Raw genomic sequence first — 22,434 nt, 5'->3', positions numbered from 1 at the left:
CAATCCCATTCACCACTGCAACAAAAAGAATAAAATACCTTGGACTAAACCTACCTAAGGAGGTAAAAGACCTGTACTCAAGAAACTATAAGACACTGATGAAAGAAAACAAAGATGACAAACACAGATGGAGAGATATACCATGTTCTTGGATTCGAAGAATCAATATTGTGAAAATGACTATACTACCCAAAGCCATCTACAGATTCAAATTACCAATGGGATTTTTTACAGAACTAGAACAAAAAATCTTAAAATTTGTATGGAGACACAAAAGACCCCGAATAGCCAAAGCAATCTTGAGGGGAAAAAATGGAGCTGGAGGAATGAGACTCCCTGACTTTGGGCTATACTACAAAGCTACAGTAATCAAGATAATATGGTACTGGCACAAAAACAGAAATACAGATCAATGGAACAGGATAGAAATCCCAGAAATAGACCCATGCACCTATGGTCAACTAATCTATGACAAAGGAGGCAACGATATACCATGGAGAAAGGACAGTCTCTTCAATAAGTGGTGCTGGGAAAACTGGACAGCCACATGTAAAAGAATGAAATTAGAACATTCCCTAACACCATACACAAAAATAAACTCAAAATGGATTAAAGACCTAAATGTAAGGCCGGATACTATAAAACTCTTAGAGGAAAACATAGGAAGAACACTCTGAAAAAAATCACAGCAAGATCTTTTTTGACCCACCTCCTAGAGTAATGGAAATAAAAACAAAAATAAACAAATGGGACCTAATGAAACTTAAAAGCTTTTGCACAGCAAAGGAAACTATAAACAAGACGAAAAGACAACCCTCAGAATGGGAGAAAATATTTCCAAATGAATCAACGGACAAAGGATTAATCTCCAAAATATATAAACAGCTCATTAGCTCAATATTAAAAAAACAAACAACACAATTAAAAAATGGGCAGAAGACTTAAAGAGACATTTCTCCAAAGAAGACATGCAGATGGCCAAGAGGCATATGAAAAGCTGCTCAACATCACTGATTATCAGAGAAATGCAAATCAGAACTACAATGAGGTATCACCTCACACCGGTTAGATTGGGCATCATCAGAAAATCTACAAACAAATGCTGGAGAGGGTGTGGAGAAAAGGGAACCCTCTTGCATTGTTGGTGGGAATGAAAATTGATACAGCCACTATGGAGAACAGTATGGAGGTTCCTTAAAAAACTAAAAATAGAACTACCATATGACCCAGCAATCCCACTACTGGGCACATACCCTGAGAAAACCATAATTCAAAAAGACACATGCACCCCAATGTTCACTGCAGCATTATTTACAATAACCAGGTCATGGAAGCAACCTAAATGCCCATTGACAGACTAACGAATAAAGAAGATGTGGTACATATATACAATGGAATACTACTCAGCCATAAAAAGGAATGAAATCAGGTCATTTTCAGAGACGTGGACGGACCTACAGACTGTCATACAGATTGAAGCAAGTCAGAAAGAAAAAAACAAATATCATATATTAATGCATATATGTGGAATGTAGAAAATGGTACAGATGAACCAGTTTGCAAGGGAGAAATAGAGACAGATGTAGAGAACCAACGTACGGACACCAAGGGAGGAAAGTGGGGGGCAGGGGGTGGTGGTGGGATGAAAATGGAGATTGCAATTGACATATATACACTAATATGTGTAAAACAGACAACTAATAAAACGCTGCTGTATAACAAATAAATAAATAAAGTTCAAAAAAAAAAAATACTGAGAAGAAGAAGAGATAAAATGCCCAGATACATACTTTTACAGATACAAACAAACACACAGTCTGGGCATGAACAAGTAGTAGCTTGTGTTAAGTGAAATGAAAACTAACCTTGTTAAGAAAAAAAGAAAAAAATATGAAAAATCTACAGCAAGCATCATACTCAGTGTGAAAGACTGAAAGCTTTTCCTCTAAGATCAGGAACAAGACGAAAATGACTGCTTTTGCCTTTTCAACATAGTGCTAGAAGTTTTAGCCAGAGTAGTAATTGGGCAAGAAAAAGAAACAAAAGGCATCCAAATATGAAAGGAAGAAATAAAATGATCTCTCTTTGCAGATGACATGATCTTATATGTAGAAAACCTTAAAGAATGCAGTCAAAAAAACAACAACAACAAAATGTTAGGGCTAACAGATGAACTCAGCAGTTGCACGATATAAAATTAACATGCAAAAATACATTAACAATGAACAATACAAAAACAAAATTAAGAAAACAATTCCAAGGACTTTCCTGGTGGTGCAGTAGTTAAGAATCCGCCTGTCAATGCAGGGGACACGGGTGATCCCTAATCCAGGAAGATTCTGCATGCTGCAGAGCAACTAAGCCTGTGTGCCAGAACTACTGAGCCTGCGCGCCACAACTACTGAGCTCTCGCGCCACAACTACTGAAGCCCGCTCACTCTAGGGCCCACATGCTGCAACTACTGAAGCCCACGCGCCCAGAGCCATGCTCCACAAGAGAAGCCACCGCAACGAGAAGCCCACACACTGCAATGAAGAGTAGCCCCCGCTTGCCGCAACCAGAGAAAGCCCATGTGCAGCAACAAAGACCCAACGCAGCCAAAAATAATAATAATAATAATAAATAAAGACAACCTAAGTAAATGTAAAGCATCCGTGATCACTGACTGGAAGAATTAATATTGTTAATATGACAATACTACCTAAAGCAATCTACAAATCCATTGCAATTCCTGTCAAAATCCCAATGGCACTTTTTGTAGAAATAGAAAAATTCTTCCTAAAATTCATATGGAATCTCAAGGGATCCCAAAGAGGCAAAACAAACTTGAAAAAGAACAAAGTGGGAGTACTCACACTTCCTGATTTCAAAACGTGCTACAAAGGCACAGAAAACTGTGGTACTGGCATAAAGACAGACATATCAGCATAAAGACAGAGGCCCAAAAAAAAACGTCAAATATATGGCCAAATGATTTTCAAACCAAGGTGCTAAGACCATTCAATGGGAAAGACAGACTTCTCAACAAACAATGCTGAAAAAACTAGACATCCATATACAAAAGAATGAAGCTGGACCCTTACCTTATGCCATATGCAAAAATTAACTCAAAATGGATCAAAGGTCTAAATGTAAAAGCTATAAAACTCTTAGAAGGAAACATGGGGGAAAGCCTCATGATGGATTTGACCATGATTTCTTGAATATGACACCAAAAGCACAAATGACAAAAGAAAACATAAATTAGACTGTGTCAAAATTTAAAACTTCTGTACATCAAAGGACACTATAACAGAGTGAGAAGGCAAACCATGAAATGGGAGAAAACATCTCTAAACCATGTATCTGTTAAGGAATTAATATCCAGAATATATAAAGAGCTACAAACTAACAACCGCAACAAAAATCTATTTTAAAATGGGCAAAGTACTTGAATAGACATTTCTCCAAAAACAACACATAAATCGCCAATAAGCACATGAAAAGACGCTCAACATCACTAATTATTAGGAAAAATGCAAATCAAAACCACAATGAGGGACTTCCCCGGTGGCGCAGTGGTTAGGAATCCACCTGACGGTGCGGGGGACACAGGTTCAAGCCCTGGTCCAGGAAGATCCCACATGTCACGGAGCAACTAGGCCCGTGCACCACAACTACTGAGCCTGTGCTCTAGAGCCCGTGAGCCACAACTACTGAGCCCACATGCCACAGCTACTGAAGCCCATGCACCTAGAGCCCATGCTCCGCAGCAAGAGAAGCCACCGCAATGAGAAGTCCGCACACCAAAAGTAAGAGTAGCCCCCGCTCACTGCAACTAGAGAAAGTCAGCATTCAGCAACGAAGACCCAATGCAGCCAAACAGAAATAAATAAATAAATAAATAAATAAAAATTTTTAAAGACCACAATGAAATACCACTTCACACCCATTTGGATGGCCATTTATAGAAACATTTTTTTAAAAGACAGAAAATCACAAGTATTAGCAAGGATGTAAAGAGACTGGAATCCTCGTGCATTGCTGATGGCAAAGTAAAATGGTGCAGGCACTACAGAAAACAGCGTGGTGGTTCCCCAAAAAACTAAACATAGAATTACCAAATGGTAAGCAATTCCACTCCTAGGTATATATCCAAAGGATTTAAAACGGAGTCAAACAGAAACTTGGATGCCAAATGTTCATTATAGTATTATTCACAATATCTACCAAAAGGTAGAAACAACCCAAGTGTCCATCAACAAAGAACGGGTAAACAAAATGTGGTACATACATAAAATGGAATATTTCTCCAACGAAAATATACAGATAGCCAATAAGCACATGAAAAGATGCTCAACATCACTAATCACTAGGGAAATTCAAATCAAAACCACAGTGAGATACCACTTCACACCCATTAGGATGGCTATTATCAAAAAATAAGAAGTGCTGGACTTCCCTGGCAGTCCAATGGTTAAGACTCCATGCTTCCAATGCAGGGGGCATGTGTTCGATCCCTGGTCAGGGAACTAAGATCCCACATGCCGCGCAGTGTGGCCAAAAAATAAAATAAAATAAGAATTGTTGGCAAGGATGTGGGACTCTCACGAGTTGTTGGTGGTAATGTAAAATTGTACAACTGGTGTGGAAAATAAGTGATTTCTCTAAAAGTTAAACATGAATTACCATTTGATCCAGCAATTCCAATGCTAGGTATACACCCAAGAGATCCGAAAATAGGGACTCTAACAGATACTTGCACACTAATATTCATAGCAGCTTAATTCATAAGAGCCAAAAGGTGGAAACTACCTAAGTGTACAACAACAGATGAATGTATAAATAAATGTGATATATACTCACACAATGGGATATTATTCAGACATAAAAAGGAATGAAATTTTGATGCCTGCTACAACATGCACGAACCCTGAAAATGTTATGCTAAGTAAAATAAGCTGAATACAAAAAGACAAATGTTGTATGATTCCATTTACATGAAGTATCTAGAATAATCAAATTCACAGAGACAGAAAGTAGAATAGAGGTTACCTGGAGCTACAGGGAGGGGTATAGAGTTTTTGTTTGGGATGATAAAAAGAGCTCTGGAAATAAATAGTAGTGATAGTTATACAACAATTTGAATGTATTTAATGCCACTAAATTGTACACTTAATCTGGGTAAATTGTAAATATCAGGGTGAAGAATTAACCAATTAAAACAGTTCATTACTCTACATAACTAACACAGAAACCTGCTATGGTTTCTGAGAAAGCAAATCAATAAAAACAATGAGTTCTTTGTGGGACAACCACAGTCTCATTACCTACAATCATACACCATTGTCTTATCAGAGCTTAAATATTTCAGTATGTTTAAATGTATCAAAAGTTTTTCTTTTCAAACAGTTCCTTCCCTCCATCCATAATGGTCCAAGCACCCCAAGTGTTTCTTCCCTTTCCCATACCAAAAAGCAAAACAAATCCCCCTCCCCCTTCCTGGCTTATTTCATGATAACAAGATGGCTGCAGCAGTACCAGACGTCATACCTACATGCAGCCACCCAGAGGGGAAACTGCTCTGCATGGAGCAAATCTGCATTAGGCTCTATCACTCCCAGAGCACTGCCTCTGTTCCAAAGCCAGGCATTCCTACAGAGCCCAGCCCTGGCCATGAGTCAGAAAGTTCTTTTAACACATCTAAGTTTTTCAAAAAGGCACTGAATTTCACTCCAATAGAAAGGAAAGGAGCCACTTTAGTTTTTCATAAAGTTGATTACCCCAGTTTCCCTTGAACAAGTTCAGTTCGGCTCTAGCTTGAAAAGGTATGGCTGGGGAAAGAAGCAAACAGCAAAGAGTGGCTGGCAAACAGGAAAAGGAAATGAATGACACTGGAAGTAGCTACAGAGAACAGAAATGTACAGAGATAGAAAGAATACCAAAACAAAACAAAAATACCATTTCAAGTCACTGATAGCAAGTCGAAGAGTCTCACATATCCCCCCTCCCCGACCACCACCACCACCACCAAATTCCCAGAGAGCATCACAGCCAGATGAGAAAGGGAGCAAACAAACAAGAGAACCACTAACTGGAATTAGTGATCTTCCCAGGGATTTCAGTGAGGAAGCAAACAAGTATCACTGTATCAAAGTCATAATCACTTGTTTCTATTAATGATATCAAATAGTCAGAAAGTTCAATTAAACAAATGATGCCCAAGAAGTTGAAATGGTAGTACAGGATACTTTATTTTTGTAATGCCTGAGAATTTATCCCTCTTAAGCATGTATCAAGTTTGAAATTTTTGAAGATGTAAATTTGTGGAGAAAATAATGCCCTATACTGACAAGGGTGCAGAGAAACAAGTACCCTCACTGTCCTGGCAATAGTTAATTTCTAATGACCAACTGCTCAGAAGTAGGAGATTAGGTAAATTATAGTACCTAATATAGTACCTAATGGAACAGCAGTCATTAAAACAATGACATTCCAGACATAAGAAAATGTTCATAGTATAGCAGATTTAAAATAAAAGACTGTTGGGACTTCCCTGGTGGTCCAGTGGTTAATACTCCATGCTTCCACTGCAAGGAGCGTGGTTTTGATCCCTGGTCAGGGAACTAAGATCCCACATGCTGCATGGTCAATAAATAAATTACTTGAGTTTTAAAAATAAAATAAAATACTGAATGACAATATAAACAGTACAGTCCTAAATTTATTTTAAATGCCTGCATCAGAAAAAAAGACTGGAAAGATATGCCAGTGTGTTGAGATGGGTTATGTCTGGGTAACAAGAATAAGATATCACCCTTATTTTCTTTTTTGTGTATTTTTCTATAGTTACTTACATGTCTATAATGAATATATATCTTATGTAATCAGAGGGGAAATGTTACACAGAAAAAGCTCAGATGTATTCAACATATTGAATTCACCACAGGGAAGAATGGAACATGTTATCTTTTACTATAAACAAAGTCCAACAAAAAAATATTTTCTTGGTGCTTTTAAAGGTTTAACCTTGAGTTCTATGGAAAAGTCACTCATCCAAAACATGGCTTCCCCAAAGGTGTCAAACGAAAGAGGTATTGTTGGGGTAGATTCAAGCGGCATCCCAATTACCTGCTGCAAATTTCCTGAATCACTGTTGTGGTAACTGTGAAACTCTAGGTGAGATTCATACTGGAATCCTAAGGCTCCCACCCAAAATCAGTCATCTCAACTCAGCCACAGGCAGTAAACCTTCCTAACAGACTCAAGAAAGAGAAACGCTGAGGAAAAAAAAGTGTATTCATGATGTCACAGATTTCTAACAACTAAATATTATTAGACTTACAGACTGCTTTTTAAAATACCATCGGGGGACTTCCCAGGTGGTCCAGTGGTTAAGACTTCGCGATCCCAACGCAGGGGGCCCAGGTTCAATCCCTGGTCAGGGAAGTAAGATCCCACATGCTGCAACTAAATCCACGTGCTGCAACTAGAGAAGCCCGTGAGCTGCAACGAAGGCCCAGTGCAGCCAAAATAAATAAATAAATAAATTTTAAAAAATAAAATACTATCAGGATTAACAAAGCAAAATAAAACTTTCATTAGGTTGGACTCCTAATTAAGCATTTATTGATCCCTCACTATGTGCTATGTCCTGGGGTTACAAACACAAAGACAAAATTCCTTGTCCTGGAGAAGCTCAATCCCCTGAGGCAAAGACATGCAATTAAGCATGACCTAAAGGGATAAGTGCCATACTAGAGGTTGGTACCAACTGCTGTAGGAGCAAGAAGCAATGCTTATTATTGGGCAGAGCTGCGGAAGGCATCAAAGAGAAGATGACATTTCAGCTTTTTAAGGTGGCATTCCCCAGGCAGAGAAAGGTAGTCATTGCATTCCTGTCATACTATAACAACCAAGCAAAGCGACAAAGGTAGGAGGGTTTTAGGCTTGTCTGGAAAAGGGTGAGTTGTCCAGCATATCTAAAGTGTAGGGAATGTGGAAAGAACATCAGAAACAAAACTCAAGAAAAGTTTCGTGCCACCCGTCCTCCTATACATGAAGATGAAAATGGATTTCAGATCTTTTTAATGCTAATATTCCTTTATCACTCCCCACACTTAAAAGTAAGGCCACACAGACTTTAGCAGCAACCTTCCTCCTTGGCCATAGACCACAGTCTGGCCAGGAACACATCCTAACCCCAAACACTATCAGGTTCACAAAGGTGGCACAGCTGGCACTGTCATGAAGCATTCAGTAAGTCATCCTGATAATCTGCATTCAAAACACAACATAACAAAATCTACTCCTTTATAAACTAGACACTTCCCTCAAACTATTCTGTTCAACATTTTTACCAGCCACTTGGAAAAGGACAGAAGACAGGTTTATCAACTGTGTAGGTGAAACTTCAAGGAAAAGATGATATGTGGGAAGACAAACTCAAGCTACAAAAAAGACTTGAAAGGGCTTCCCTGGTGCTGCAGTGGTTGAGAGTCCGCCTGCCGATGCAGGGGACACAGGTTCGTGCCCCGGTCCGGGAAGATCCCACATGCCACAGAGCGGCTGGGCACATGAGCCATGGCCGCTGAGCCTGCGCGTCCGGAGCCTGTGCTCCGCAACGGGAGAGGCCACAACAGTGAGAGGCCCACGTACCACAAAAAAAAAAAAAAAAAAAAAAACTTGACAAGTTGTACTAATGAGCCAAATACTGAGAGCCCAACCCCATTTAAGACCAACAGTGGCAAGCCAAATATGCTCCCCCTCAATGAAATGTAATGAAAATAAATGTAAAATCTTTTTAAAATGAAACTAAAATTTTACATTTATGTTTATTATCAATAGCACACATTCAGGACGGAGATCTAGCTTTACTTCAGTTAATATGCAGTAAAATCTAGAGTTTAGCTGTTATAAAACCAGTATGAGTAATTAGTGTGAAATGGCAGCTCAAAAGCCTCCGAATATCAGGCTTTATACCACATTAACAAAAAACGTCCAACTCAATGCTAAAATACATGTATAAAACCTTCTATATGCCTGGTACTGAGTTATGTCTGTCAAGAACACAAAGATACAGCTGACCCTTGAACAACACAGGTTTGAACTGTGCAGGTCCATTTATACACAATTTTTTTCAATAAATGTATACAGTACCTGTGTTTTCATGTTACAGATCTTTAAATTAATTACATGTGGGGAAAAGTTTGCATTCAATTAGAGATCACAATATGTGGAACCAAAAGAACTAGGGTTTGAGTTCTGATTCCATCCAAACTGTTTCAGCTTCCTGCCCTTGGGTGAGTCATTTTATCATCTCCTTTGTTTTTGAGGCAGAAATAGCAGAACACAGATTTTTGACTGTGTGAGGGGTTGGCGCTCCAACCCCTGCATTGTTCAAGGGTCAACTGTAAATATGGCACAATCCCTACTTTTTAAGAGTTTATAGCCTAAATCAGAGTTAACCATGGGTCAAAAAATCAATTGCGCTGCCACCAATATTTTTTGATGAAATAGAAATGAATAGAAACATCAGAGTACACTCTACAAAATACTATACCATGAAACTTTTAACTTTTTCATGTGTGTGTATAGTAGAAACATACACACATAAGAGATAACAATTTTTTTTTTTTTTTTTTTTTTTTGCGGTACGCGGGCCTCTCACTGCCGTGGCCTCTCCCGTTGCGGAGAACAGGCTCCGGATGCGCAGGCTCAGCGGCCATGGCTCACAGGCCCAGCCGCTCCACGGCATGTGGGATCTTCCTGGACCGGGGCACGAACCCGTGTCCCCTGCATCGGCAGGTGGACTCTCAACCACTGTGCCACCAGGAAAGCCCGAGATAATAATTTTAATTGTATTTCTTATTGTAGATCGTAGTCAAAAGTTGGAAGGACATTAATCTAATGGAAGAGGATAGAATAAATATACCACTGTAAGATATAAAGTATCATAGAATAAAATCTATCTGGTTGGAAAAAGAAAGGGGTATGCTCAAGGTAGAAAAAGATTTACAAAGATAGTAATACATGATAGAAGCCTTAACAGATAGGAAAGAATCTGAGAGATGAAGATGGGGTGGGGGGAGGCACCCCACATAGAAAGAATATGAACAGAGACATGATGCAGCAAATAACAAGAAGTGTTTAATAGATGGCAAACAGTCCTGGCACACAGCAGCACTGGTATAATTAAGTCCAGACAGAAGGACTTGGGGAAAGTTCAGTTTGGCTAAAGTGTAAAATACAAGCAAGTCAACAGATGAAGGTGAAAAAGCAAATTTGAGCCATAACATGCAAGTGCTGGGCACACAGTAAACACTTAATGAATGTTAGCTATTCCACTGGTCTTACTTAGCTCTGGAGCCTTAAACCATATTATCTCTAAGATCCCTTACAATACTAAAATTTTATGAATTACTGAAGGGCTATGATGGAAGTTATTTATATGTAAACACAGAACACAAACTTATAAGAAATTACAAGGAGTCTATTCAACAAGGAAGAATGTTCTCATCACAGCTGTCTAACAATAAAATGGGCTGTCTCAAAACGTGGTGAGGGCACTGTCACTAGATGTATTTGAAGAAAGGTCAAAGTATGATACTAAGTCTGTAATATAAAGTTCTGCATTTGGGCTTCCCTGGTGGAGCAGTGGTTAAGAGTCCACCTGCCGATGCAGGAGACACAGGTTCATGCCCCGGTCCGGGAAGATCCCACATGCCGCAGAGCGGCTAGGCCCGTGAGCCATGGCCACTGGGCCTGAGCGTCCAGAGCCTGTGCTCCACAACGGGAGAGGCCACAACAGTGAGAGGCCCGTGAACCGCAAAAAAAAAAAAAGTTCTGCATTTATCATACATTAATTCTTCCATCAATTTTTGTTCTCATTCATCAATCAACAAGAGCTCATGAATGAGTTCTAAAGAGAGAGGGAGAAACAGATGGAAGCAAGAGGTTGAGATTTTATTCCATTGTAGATAAGTAGAAAAACAGGAAGTTTCTGAATGACATTTCCCAACATAGTAATTATCCTTACTAGAGTATCCTAATGTGTGATATAGCAAGTCAACTGCAGTTACTTGGGCCACAGCTAAAATAATTTGGCAACGTACTTATAAAAAAAATTTTAAAGTTCCCAGAACCTTTATGTGGAAAAAAATCTTTCTTTTCTATACAAAATCTATCAAGAGAGGGTATACAAGAGTCTTTAGAGCAAAACATAATAAACAGGTTTGTTCATTATGGTAAAAGTACAACATTGGAATAAAGCCCTAATATAGCATATCCAATAATGCTTACACATTGGGAATAAATTCAGATCATTCTTATCTTCAAGAATAAGGACACAAGAATTCAAAAAAAAATCATAATACAAACTATTAAAAATTGAAATTCAGAACCAATGTAAAAGTATGGTATGAATATAAAGCACTTCCAACCTCAATGACCATTCTTTTGAGACATCATGCTTCAGAATGTGTCTAAAAATGACAGAAAATGGTGTCATGTTTACAATTAAGCTTTATGTTTCTAAAGCATATTCTCTCATAACACTGCATGATAAAATTAACCATAACATTTGAATAGTCTATAGAATATTGTTGCATATTGACTTCCCTGTTAAAATATTGATCATTTCCTGCTGATTATTTCCTGCTTGCTTTACAGAATGGCAGATCAAAACAAAGCCATCTTGGTTTAAGAAGGCACTCAATAAATGTTTGCTGATATCAACTTCTTTCTTCCCTACTATTGCCCCTTTAAAAGAGGGCAATAGTACCCAACATACTCCTCAAGGCTGTTAAAAACCTGCCTTATGAATTGTCATGCCTTCAATCTGTACTCATCAGCAATGCAAATCATATATTCAGAAGCAGAACGATAAATACTATGTAGTCTTATAAAAATGCTTAATATAGAAATAAAATTCCTTAAATATCCAATTTAAATTTGAAGTCTGTTAAAAAGGCCTTACTTTTTGAGCCAGAGACATACACTGCCGACAAATTCTTTTCAGAGGCAACATGGTGTAATGAAAGCAGCTGTGGATTAGAATAGAATCCCAAAGTCCTAGGTTGAAATCTCAAATCAGCACTTAGTTGGCTTAAGTATCTTAGATCAGTCACTTAATTTCTTTCAGTTAAAGTTTCGTTGTCATCGGTTTAAAAAAAAAAAAAAAGGAGCTTTACGGTGTAAAGCTCAAGCAGAATCATGATGTGGAAGTTCCCTGTAAACACTAAACCCCTGATCATAAAACATCAAGCACATCCTCACTTTTCAGGGCAAAATAAAGTCCTGGGTTTATGACATCTTCTCTACCCCTAGTGGATGCCTTTACCTCTGAGAGATAAAGATACAGGGCCTTTTCCAAGGCTTCAAAGGCTGGGATTTCCTTACAGAGCAAGTAACTAAAGAGCCCACTGCCCTCGCACTATTTCACTGAGTTGTAGCCCATTTACCTACAGATTTAGTGAAATTTTGTGAACACTGGTTCTTTCAGATGTGGTTTCATGGACCTATTCCCTTCCCACCTTCACATGCCTCTGCACCACAGGATCATTAGAAGTTAAATTTCTTTTAAGGATTCAGGGCTTTTTTTAAGTGTTGTTTGGGGGTTTTTTCCTATCTGGGGAAAATCAAGCAGAAGGAAATCAGGTAAAAGTAAGGCAGAAAATATGCATTGTTTTTAAATTAGAAAAAAATAAATATGACATTACAAAACTAAAATAGAAGGTAATCTGGTTGGTAATGAAGAAATTTTTTCATGGTCTGCTAAGTGGGTATTAGAAAAGAATAAGCAATAAATGCTCTGAATTATTACAAAATTTACCTCAGGACAGCAGAATAAACAAGATGACATTATGAAGCAGCTTTCACTGCTAAGATGCCAAACTAACACACATGTACTCAAATCTCTGCTGCTATTCTACTCAAGGAATTTAATTTACAAACTCTTGTTTCATTTGTTGGTGGTGTTTACTGCTGCTGCTGTTAGAGGATGGGAAAAGTATTTTCTTGGTCTTCAGTTTCTATATTTGGTAGTTTGGGTGCAGTCAATATGGGAAAAGACAGATGTTTCACAAAAATGGTTGGATTTTTCTCACCTAATTCACTCTAGAATAGGAAGCTTCTTGAAAAGGTAAAATAAAGAATGGTAAGATGAAGGACTTTCCAAGCATTTATGGCAACAGAAAGAAAAGCAGAGAATCTCTAAGAGGAAGAGACATAAGGAGTCAGAACACAGGCTAAAAGGGTTCAGTAAAGAACAGCTCCTTGTGATACTAGAGAAGGACAGTAAGAGAGTCAAGTATACGGCAAAATATTGCCCATTGCCAAGAAGAAAATTAAGGGAACCTCTGAGATCCAATTTCATCATCTGTGTAACGAAGATAACATTAAGACTGCTCTGGGGATCTACATGGTATACCATAAGTGAGAATCCCCAGCACACTGACTGGTCCATCATTGATCTTCAAAAAAGGGTAGTTTCCTCCCCTTCCTCTAAACTCAATCACAGAATATTACAATGGAAAGGGAAGCTCAGATATTGCCTAGTCCTAAGCAAATAAATCAAATAATTTGAAAGTGTTATAACCTGTACAGAATTTTTATATCATAAATTTTAAAGGCATTAAGATATTACTACATGATCTCAAAAACCTTTCCAATGTCAAATACAGATGAACAGTTGCACTGGGAAAAACTCCTTTGCACTGCTGCAACAGGGGACTCCTTCCCTCACCAACATCCAAGCAATTTATACAAATTGGTGGGGAAAAGATATGTTTTCCCTCCTTGCTGTAAGGATTATGGGTTAGCAAGCAGAGAGAAATCCGTGCTCCATGCTGCTCATAAAAATCAAAGTTGAAATCTAAAACATTTTCTCATAGGAATAATGATAATGTTTAGATTTTCTTTCTTTCTTTATTTATTTATTTATTTATTTTATCTTTGGCTGTGTTGGGTCTTCGTTGCTGCGTGTGGGCTTTTCTCTAGTTGCAGCGAGTGGGGGCTATTCTTCATTGCAGTGCACAGGCTTCTCATTGCAGTGGCTTCTCTTGTTGTGGAACACAGGCTCTAGGCGTGCAGGCTTCAGTAGTTGTGGTACACGGGCTCAGCAGTTGTGGCTCACGAGCTCTAGAGCGCAGGCTCAGTAGTTGTGGCGCACGGGCTTAGTTGCTCTGTGGCATGTGGGATCTTCCCAGACCACGGCTCGAACCCGTGTCCCCTGCATTGGCAGGCGAATTCTTAACCACTGCACCACCAGAGAAGTCCAATGTTTCGATTTTCAAGCTAACAATTAAACAATGCAGCTAACATACCAGTTTTAACTGACTATTTTTCTCATTGTAAGTACAATATTTAGGCTCTTTATAGACTGAACTGGCTTTTATGAAAAGGCCTAGGAGTGTAACCCTGAAATGCTTATGGAAAAAACATATTCTGAGTGTGAACAATCTACACAAGAACTTTTAGACCATAGCTGAGGAAGGGATAGTAGAAGAAAGCTGTGAGAGAAGATGATAGAGACTTTCTTTGTTTGGCAGAAAGGGCAAATAAATTACACTAAATCACAGCTGCTCATGTCTTCAGAATAACTCTCTCTCTCATTTAACAAGCATTTAAGTCCTACCCTGTGCCCAATGCTGTACCCCTCCACAGGAAAAAATTTTTGTAAAGCTAAACTCACAGTCCAAGGAATGCAAAATTTTCCTTCCATCTTCCTGAGTAAATCACACACCAAATCCTAGTGCTTTGAGATTCACATATGCCTATCTTGATTACCCTGCATTGCCTCCGTTTCAGAACCAACACACCTGAGGAAATGCCTAGTGTTGTTATTACTCTAAGTACTGTACTAAGGGGAAAAGAAGAAATTAACATTTATTAAGCATTTGGTATGCTCTCATTTGATTTTCACAACCCTGTAGGTAAATATTATCCCCAATTTACACTTTAAGAAAATGATGTTAAATAACTTGCCCACACCACCACCAGTAAAGAGAAGCCAGGACTCAGAAATCTGCCAATTCCACTACTCAGAGGTTCCGACCCAGCAGGAAAGAAATTATCACTTAGGTGCCACTGGACAGTTGACCACTTTCACATCAGTTATTTGTTATTCTAGTTAAGCAGGTCTGAGAGCAAGTTACAGAAAAGATAAACCATCAACTCTTCACATCACAAAATGTATTTAGTATTTAGGGAATGCTCTAAGAGAAAGGCTAAAATGTTCCCAGAGGTGAATCCCAGCTCTTCACATCATTTCCCAATCCCATTTCAACAGAGACTCTAGCACTAGGGCTCTTTTTATCACTTCCATCCTAGCCTATATCATTATGCCCTTAGAGCGTAGCTAATTAAAAACTTCAGAAAGTTACCTTTCAAAACAAGATTTTCTACCAGCACAGATCTCTCTGCAGGTCCTTAAATTTAAATACATTCAGTTTCCACATAATTTGCCTGATGGTATTCCTAAACGTTTGTTACCTCTGACAGTTTAAAAGTTATTTTGTAGTGAACTGTGAACTAAACCTTGATTGAGCTGCAGTAAACATGGGAAACAAAAGTCTATGTTTAGACAGATTTCCCCATCTAAAATTTTCCATTAAAACTTAGGCAGAAAAAAAAACTGTACACTCATTTTTCTATCTGTTTTTAACTGAATGACAGGTGACTTACAATAATGCAGTGTGGCTGAACTCCTCTCTCATGTAATCGCCACAAAACACTAACACTATAAAAGTAAAACTAATATTCAATCCCTTAAATTATTGAATATGCCTTTTAAAGAAGTTGAGTATTATAAAAATTATTTAGCTCCTGGAGTTTAACACTTGTAACAGATAAAAAGAGGATTCTAAGAGGAATAATGGTCTCGTCTAAAAACAGGTTCGTTTGTTTCTTAACAAAACCGTGACTGTAATATACACTAAACATTGGGACATGTGCAAAAACACTTCCTATTTTAAGTAATAATTATTTATAATATTGAAGGCAAAACAAACTAAAACGGATCAAACATTTCCAGTCAAATGTCTGCAAAATTCTGAACTGGGAAAATGATGTCAACGTATTTTATCCCTTTTTTTTTTCTAAGGCTCCACTCCAAAAATAGAGTCATCGGGCTCATCAACTCAGGTGCAGAAACTCACTAAAATTGAGGTTTGAGAAAGGAGAAAACAGGTTCCCAGAATCTGGCTTCTTGGGTGAAACTGCCCTATGCCCCACACCAAAAACCTCGGGGAGCCGCTGGGGCCCTGCCCACCCCTCCCTCCGGCCGCACCTGACGAGGCCGCGCTGCCAGCGCCCCCTGCCGCCCTCCCCGCGCCCAGGGACCCGCTCCCACCCCCGCGCCTCGCGCCCGCGCCGCCCCCACCCCGCGCACACCCCGCGTCGAGGCCGCGCAGCCTGCGGGCAGCGCCGGGAGGCGCGCGGGCGCGAATTGAGGCGGGGCCGGCACGAGGCCGAGAGCAAGGGCGCGTCCCCCGAACGCCCGCCGCGGCCAGGCCGGAGCCTCACCTACCTACGCCGTATTTCTCTTCCTCCGTGGGGGTCCACATGGCCGGGCCGGGCGCGACCCCGCGGGCGCGGCGGCGGCCGGGCGACAACGCGGCGGGGACGGCCGCGGGCCCGGCTGTGGCGCACCGCTAGGCGAGGCGGGGGCGGTCAGGCGGCGCAGGGCAGTGGGCGGCGCATCCCTCACAGGCCGTCCGGGATGCGACCGCCGCCACGCCCGGACCGCCAGGTTCCGCGGGCGCCCCAGCAAACCCGATCAGCGCGGGCGAGGGTTTGCCACCTGTCAGTCCCTGGCGTTCTCACGCCACCGCTCGTTCCTCACAGCTCCGCTGCTCGGCTCCCGGCGCCGCCGCGATTCGGCTCGCCTCAGCGGGCTCGCAGGACGCCCGCGCATGCGCCACTTCCCGGCGCGGGGGCTCGCACTGCCCGGGCTCGCGCCGCCCGAGCCCGCGCGCGAGCCCACGTGTCGTCGCCGCCGCGCGGCAGCGGAGGGAAATCAGCGAGAGGCGATTGAATGGCCCCGCCGGGGTCAGGACTGGCTCTTAGGCCCAAGGCCCCGGGCGGCAGCAAGTGCTGGAGGAGGCGGGGCTGGGCAGGTGGGAGGCCCTCGGACCCCCTGGGCTTCGGCGTCCAGTGCCTCCTGCCAGGCACGCCGAGATCCCCGCGAGATCCGCCGGTCGGAGAGGGGAGAGCAGGGAAAGGAGGGAAGGATACCGTTTTAAGACCCATCCAGGTGTCATCCACGGCGCTGTCACGACCCCATCCCTGGAAAGGCCCCAGGAGCCACCCTCCGCAGCGCCCGGGCCCGCAGGGTGGGGTCGCCGCAGGAGACCAAGTGGGGCATACTCGTGCCCCTCGCTCTTAGGTCTCTGGGACTCTTCCTAGGCCGAAGCCGCTAGCGCCTCCTTGCTTCTTGTTTCGCTGAGTTGGCCTGCGTAGTAAATGTTTGGGGCCAGAACAATCACTGCAGGCTTCCTAGTAAGGAAGAAGTTGCTCATTGGGTTGGGGGAAGGGGGAGTAGGGAGCGGGAGAGAGATGTACCTGCCCTGGGCACCGCCTCTGCTGCTCCTAGGTCTCTGCCTTACAGGCCATCCTGAGTTTCCGGTTCGGTCCCGAAACTTTTCTCCTTCCTCTCCTCCTTAAGAATCCATTCACTCTTAGGCCTGCAAATATCACCTTGTGATCCTAGGTCAACCGCTCAAAGACCAGGAAAGTCCTGGCAACTGCAGGACTTCTCCTTTCCACCTACATCTGGAGTGCATGGTGTTCCTAGCCCTAATCCCAGCATATCCGTACAATTCTGTCACCAGCACTACCAAATCAAAATCCTGGTGTCATCCCTCACTATCAGTCTTGGACACCCCAACTCTATAAAGCCCAGCTCAAGGTCTCACCTCCAGAAAACCTTCCCTGATCCTGCAGCTGGCAGACTGGATCCTTCTTTTGCCTGGGATTCAAGCTGCGTGCCTTTGTGCCTTACTTTTCCTATAAGACTGTCAGCTCCAAAAGGCAAAATCCAGGCTAAAGTCACCTTTCTGGTCCATCAGGACTCAGCCCAGCACCTGACACACACTGTTGAATAGGAAGCAAGACTGATACAAGAATATCTTGGTAATCAACAGATATTGTTGATTCTTCATTCACAATACTCTTTATGATTGGTAACTCCTCCCAGGCCTAATTGTGTTCACCTGGATTATTGCCACAGACTCCTGACCTATAGACTCCTCCTCCCACCAGTGAAGGCTGCCCAAACCTGACCCTGGAAAATGTTCCGTAAATGACTGTTTCTCAATAGCTAGATATATATATTTTTTGATCCAAGGACATAATAAAAGACATATCCTTATTTATGTAGCTGACTATTCCAGGAAGATAGACCCCTGACGAATGGCCACCATGGAATGTTTACCGCGGAATGAAGCCACATTCCCACAAAGTTTTATCCAAGGAGCTATCCAGCAAGAGACGCCAAGTTAAACAGACCTTCTAAACAACCTTTTTTTTTAAAGGAAATTGATTTTTTTAACATCTTTATTGGAGTATAACTGCTTTACAATGGTGTGTGAGTTTCTGCTTTGTAACAAAGTGAATCAGTTATACATATACATATGTTCCCATACCTCTTCCCTCTTGCATCTCCCTCCCTTCCACCCCCCCCATCCCACCCCTCTAGGTGGTCACAAAGCACCGAGCTGATCTCCCTGTGCTATGTGGCTGCTTCCCACTACCTATCTATTTTACGTTTGGTAGTGTATAATGTCCATGCCACTCTCTCACTTTGTCACAGCTTACACTTCCCCCTCCCCATATCCTCAAGTCCATTCGCTAGGAGGTCTGTGTCTTTATTCCCGTTTTGCCCCTAGGTTCTTCATGATCATTTTTTTCCCCTTAGATTCTATATATATATGTGTGTGTGTGTTAGCATAGGGTGTTTGTTTTTCTCTTTCTGACTTCACTCTGTATGACAGACTCTAGGTCCATCCACCTCACTACACATAACTCAATTTCGTTTCTTTTTATGGCTGAGTAATATTCCATTGTATATATGTGCCACATCTTCTTTATCCATTCATCGGTTGATGGACACTTACATTGTTTCCATGTCCTGACTATTGTAAATAGAGCTGCAATGAACATTGTGGTACATGACTCTTTTTGAATTATGGTTTTCTCAGGGTATATGCCCAGTAGTGGGATTGCTGGGTCGTATGGTAGTTCTATTTGTAGTTTTTAAGGAACCTCCATACTGTTATCCGTAGTAGCTGCATCAATTTACATTCCCACCAACAGTGCAAGAGGGTTCCCTTTTCTCCACACCCTCTCCAGCATTTATTGTCTGTAGATTTTTTGATAATGGCCATTCTGATTGGTGTGAGATGATATCTCAATGTAGTTTTTATTTGTATTTCTCTAATAATTAGTGATGTTGAGCAGCTTTTCATGTGCTTTTTGGCCATCTGTATGTCTTCTTTGGAGAAATGTCTATTTAGGTCTTCTGCCCATTTTTGGATTGGGTTGTTTTTTTTTTTTGATATTGAGCTGCATGAGATGCTTGTATATTTTGGAGATTAATCCTTTGTCAGTTGCTTCGTTTGCAAATATTTTCTCCCATTCTGAGGGTTGTCTTTTGGTCTTGTTTATGGTTTCCATTGCTGTGCAAAAGCTTTGAAGTTTCATTAGGTCCCATTTGTTTATTTTTGGTTTTATTTCCATTTCTCTAGGAGGTGGGTCAAAAAAGATCTGGCTGTGATTTATGTCATAGAGTGTTCTGCCTATGTTTTCCTCTAAGGGTTTGATAGTGTCTGGCCTTACATTTAGGTCTTTAATCCATTTTATTTTTGTGTATGGTGTTAGGGAGTGTTCTAATTTCATACTTTTACATGTACCTGTCCAGATTTCCCAGCACCACTTATTGAAGAGGCTGTCTTTTCTCCACTGTATATTCTTGCCTCCTTTATCAAAGATAAGGTGACCATATGTGCGTGGGTTTACCTCTGGGCTTTCTATCCTGTTCCATTGATCTATATTTCTGTTTTTGTGCTAGTACCATACTGTCTTGATTACTGTAGCTTTGTGGTATAGTCTGAAGTCAGGAAGTCTGATTCCTCTAGCTCCATTTTCCTTTCTCAAGATTGCTTTGGCTATTTGGGGTCTTTTGTGTTTACATACAAATTGTGAAATTTTTTGTTCTAGTTCTGTGCAAAATGCCAGTGGTAGTTTGATAGGGATTGCATTGAATCTGTAGATTGCTTTGGGTAGTAGAATCATTTTAACAATGTTGATTCTTCGAATCCAAGAACATGGTATATCTCTCCATCTGTTTGTATCATCTTTAATTTCTTTCATCAGTGTCTTATAATTTTCTCCATACAGGTCTTTTGTCTCCTTAGGTAGGTTTATTCCTAGATAGTTTATTCTTTTTGTTGAAATGGTAAATGGGAGTGTTTTCTTAATTTCACTTTCAGATTTTTCATCATTAGTGTATAAGAATGCTAGAGATTTCTATGCATTAATTTTGTATCCTGCTACTTAACCAAATTCATTGATTAGCTCTAGTAGTTTTCTGGTGGCACCTTTAGGAGTCTCTATGTATAGTATCATGTCATCTGCAAACAGTGACAGTTTTACTTCTTCTTTTCTGATTTGGATTCCTTTTATTTCTTTTTCTTCTCTGATTGCTGTGGCTAAAAATTCCAAAACTATGTTGAATAATAGTGGTGAGAGTGGGCAACCTTGTCTTTTTCCTGATCTTAGTGGAAATGGTTTCAGGTTTTCACCATTGAGGACGATGTTGGCTGTGGGTTTGTCATATATGGCCATATTATGTTGAGGAAAGTTCCCTCTATGCCTACTTTCTGGGGGGGTTTTATCATAAATGGGTGTTGAATTTTGTTGAAAGCTTTCTCTGCCTCTATTGAGATGATCATATAGTTTTCTCCTTCAATTTGTTAGTATGGTGTATTACATTGATTGATTTGCATATATTTAAGAATCCTTGCATTCCTGGGATAAACCCCACTTGATCATGGTGTATGATCCTTTTAATGTGCTGTTGGATTCTGTTTGCTAGTATTTTGTTGAGGATTTTTGCATCTATGTTCACCAGTGGTATTGGCCTGTAGTTTTCTTTCTCTGTGACACCTTTGTCTGTTTTTGGTATCAGGGTGATGGTGGCCTCATAGAATGAGTTTGGGAGTTTTCCTCCCTCTGCTATATTTTGGAAGAGTTTGCGAAGGATCGGTGTTAGCTCTTCTCTAAATGTTTGATAGAATTCGCCTGTGAAGCCATCTGGTCCTGGGCATTTGTTTGTTGGATTTTTTTTTTTTTTTTTTGCGGTACAAGGGCCTCTCACTGTTGTGGCCTCTCCCGTTGCGGAGCACAGGCTCCGGATGCGCAGGCCCAGCGGCCATGGCTCACGGGCCCAGCTGCTCCACGGCACGTGGGATCCTCCCGGACCGGGGGACAAACCCGTGTCCCCTGCATCGGCAGGCGGACTCTCAACCACTGCGCCATCAGGGAAGCCCTATTGGAAGATTTTTAATCACAGTTTCAATTTCAGTGCTTGTGATTGGTCTCTTCATATTTTCTATTTCTTCTTGGTTCAGTCTCAGAAGGTTGTGCATTTCTAAGAATTTGTCCATTTCTTCCAGGTTGTCCATTTTATTGACATAGAGTTGCTTGTTGTAATCTCTCATGATCCTTTGTATTTCTGCAGTGTCAGTGGTTACTTCTCCTTTTTCATTTCGAATTCTATTAATTGTAGTCTTCTCCCTTTTTTTCTTGATGAGTCTGGCTAATGGTTTATCAATTCTGTTTACCTTCTCAAAGAACCAGCTTTTAGTTTTATTGATCTTTGCTATTGTTTCCTTCATTTCTTTTTCATTTATTTCTGGTATTATCTTTATGATTTCTTTACTTCTGCTAACCTTGGGGGTTTTTTTGTTCTTCTTTTTCTAATTGCTTTAGGTGTAAGGTTAGGTTGTTTATTTGAGATTTTTCTTGTTTCCTGAGGTAGAATTGTATTGCTATAAACTTCCCTCTTAGAACTGCTTTTGCTGCATCCCATAGGTTTTGGGTCATCGTGTTTTCATTGTCATTCGTTTCTAGGTACTTTTCGATTTCCTCTTTGATTTCTTCAGTGATCTCTTGGTTATTGAGTAGTGTATTGTTTAGCCTCCATGTGTTTGTATTTTTTACAGATTTTTTTCCTGTAATTGATATCTAGTCTCATAGCATTGTGGTCGGAAAAGATACAATTTCAATTTTCTTAAATTTACCAAGGCTTGATTTGTGACCCAAGATATGATCTATCCTGGAGAATGTTCCATGAGCACTTGAAAAGAATGTGTATTCTGTTGTTTTTGGGTGGAATGTCCTATAAATATCAATTAAGTCCATCTTGTTTAATGTATCATTTAAAGCTTGTGTTT

General features: G+C 40.7%; 1 protein-coding gene across 2 annotated transcripts in view; it reads right to left on the bottom strand.

The window, feature by feature from the left end:
* The window catches only part of DOCK3 (dedicator of cytokinesis 3), a 405,892-nt gene extending 389,016 nt beyond the window's left edge, over nucleotides 1-16,876 (bottom strand). For both annotated transcript variants that reach the window (XM_073811161.1, XM_033865050.2), the window contains exon 1: nucleotides 16,509-16,876. In XM_073811161.1, coding sequence (XP_073667262.1) covers nucleotides 16,509-16,545 — 37 coding nt within the window. In that variant the 5' untranslated portion in view covers nucleotides 16,546-16,876. The remainder of the gene's footprint in view (nucleotides 1-16,508) is intronic.
* Between the last annotated feature and the right edge of the window lie 5,558 nt (nucleotides 16,877-22,434).

Source organism: Tursiops truncatus, chromosome 10, assembly GCF_011762595.2.
Source record: "Tursiops truncatus isolate mTurTru1 chromosome 10, mTurTru1.mat.Y, whole genome shotgun sequence".
NCBI lineage: Eukaryota > Metazoa > Chordata > Mammalia > Artiodactyla > Delphinidae > Tursiops > Tursiops truncatus.
The sequence above is the reverse complement of the archived record's forward strand: the minus strand, read 5'-3'. Positions and strand labels throughout refer to the sequence as shown.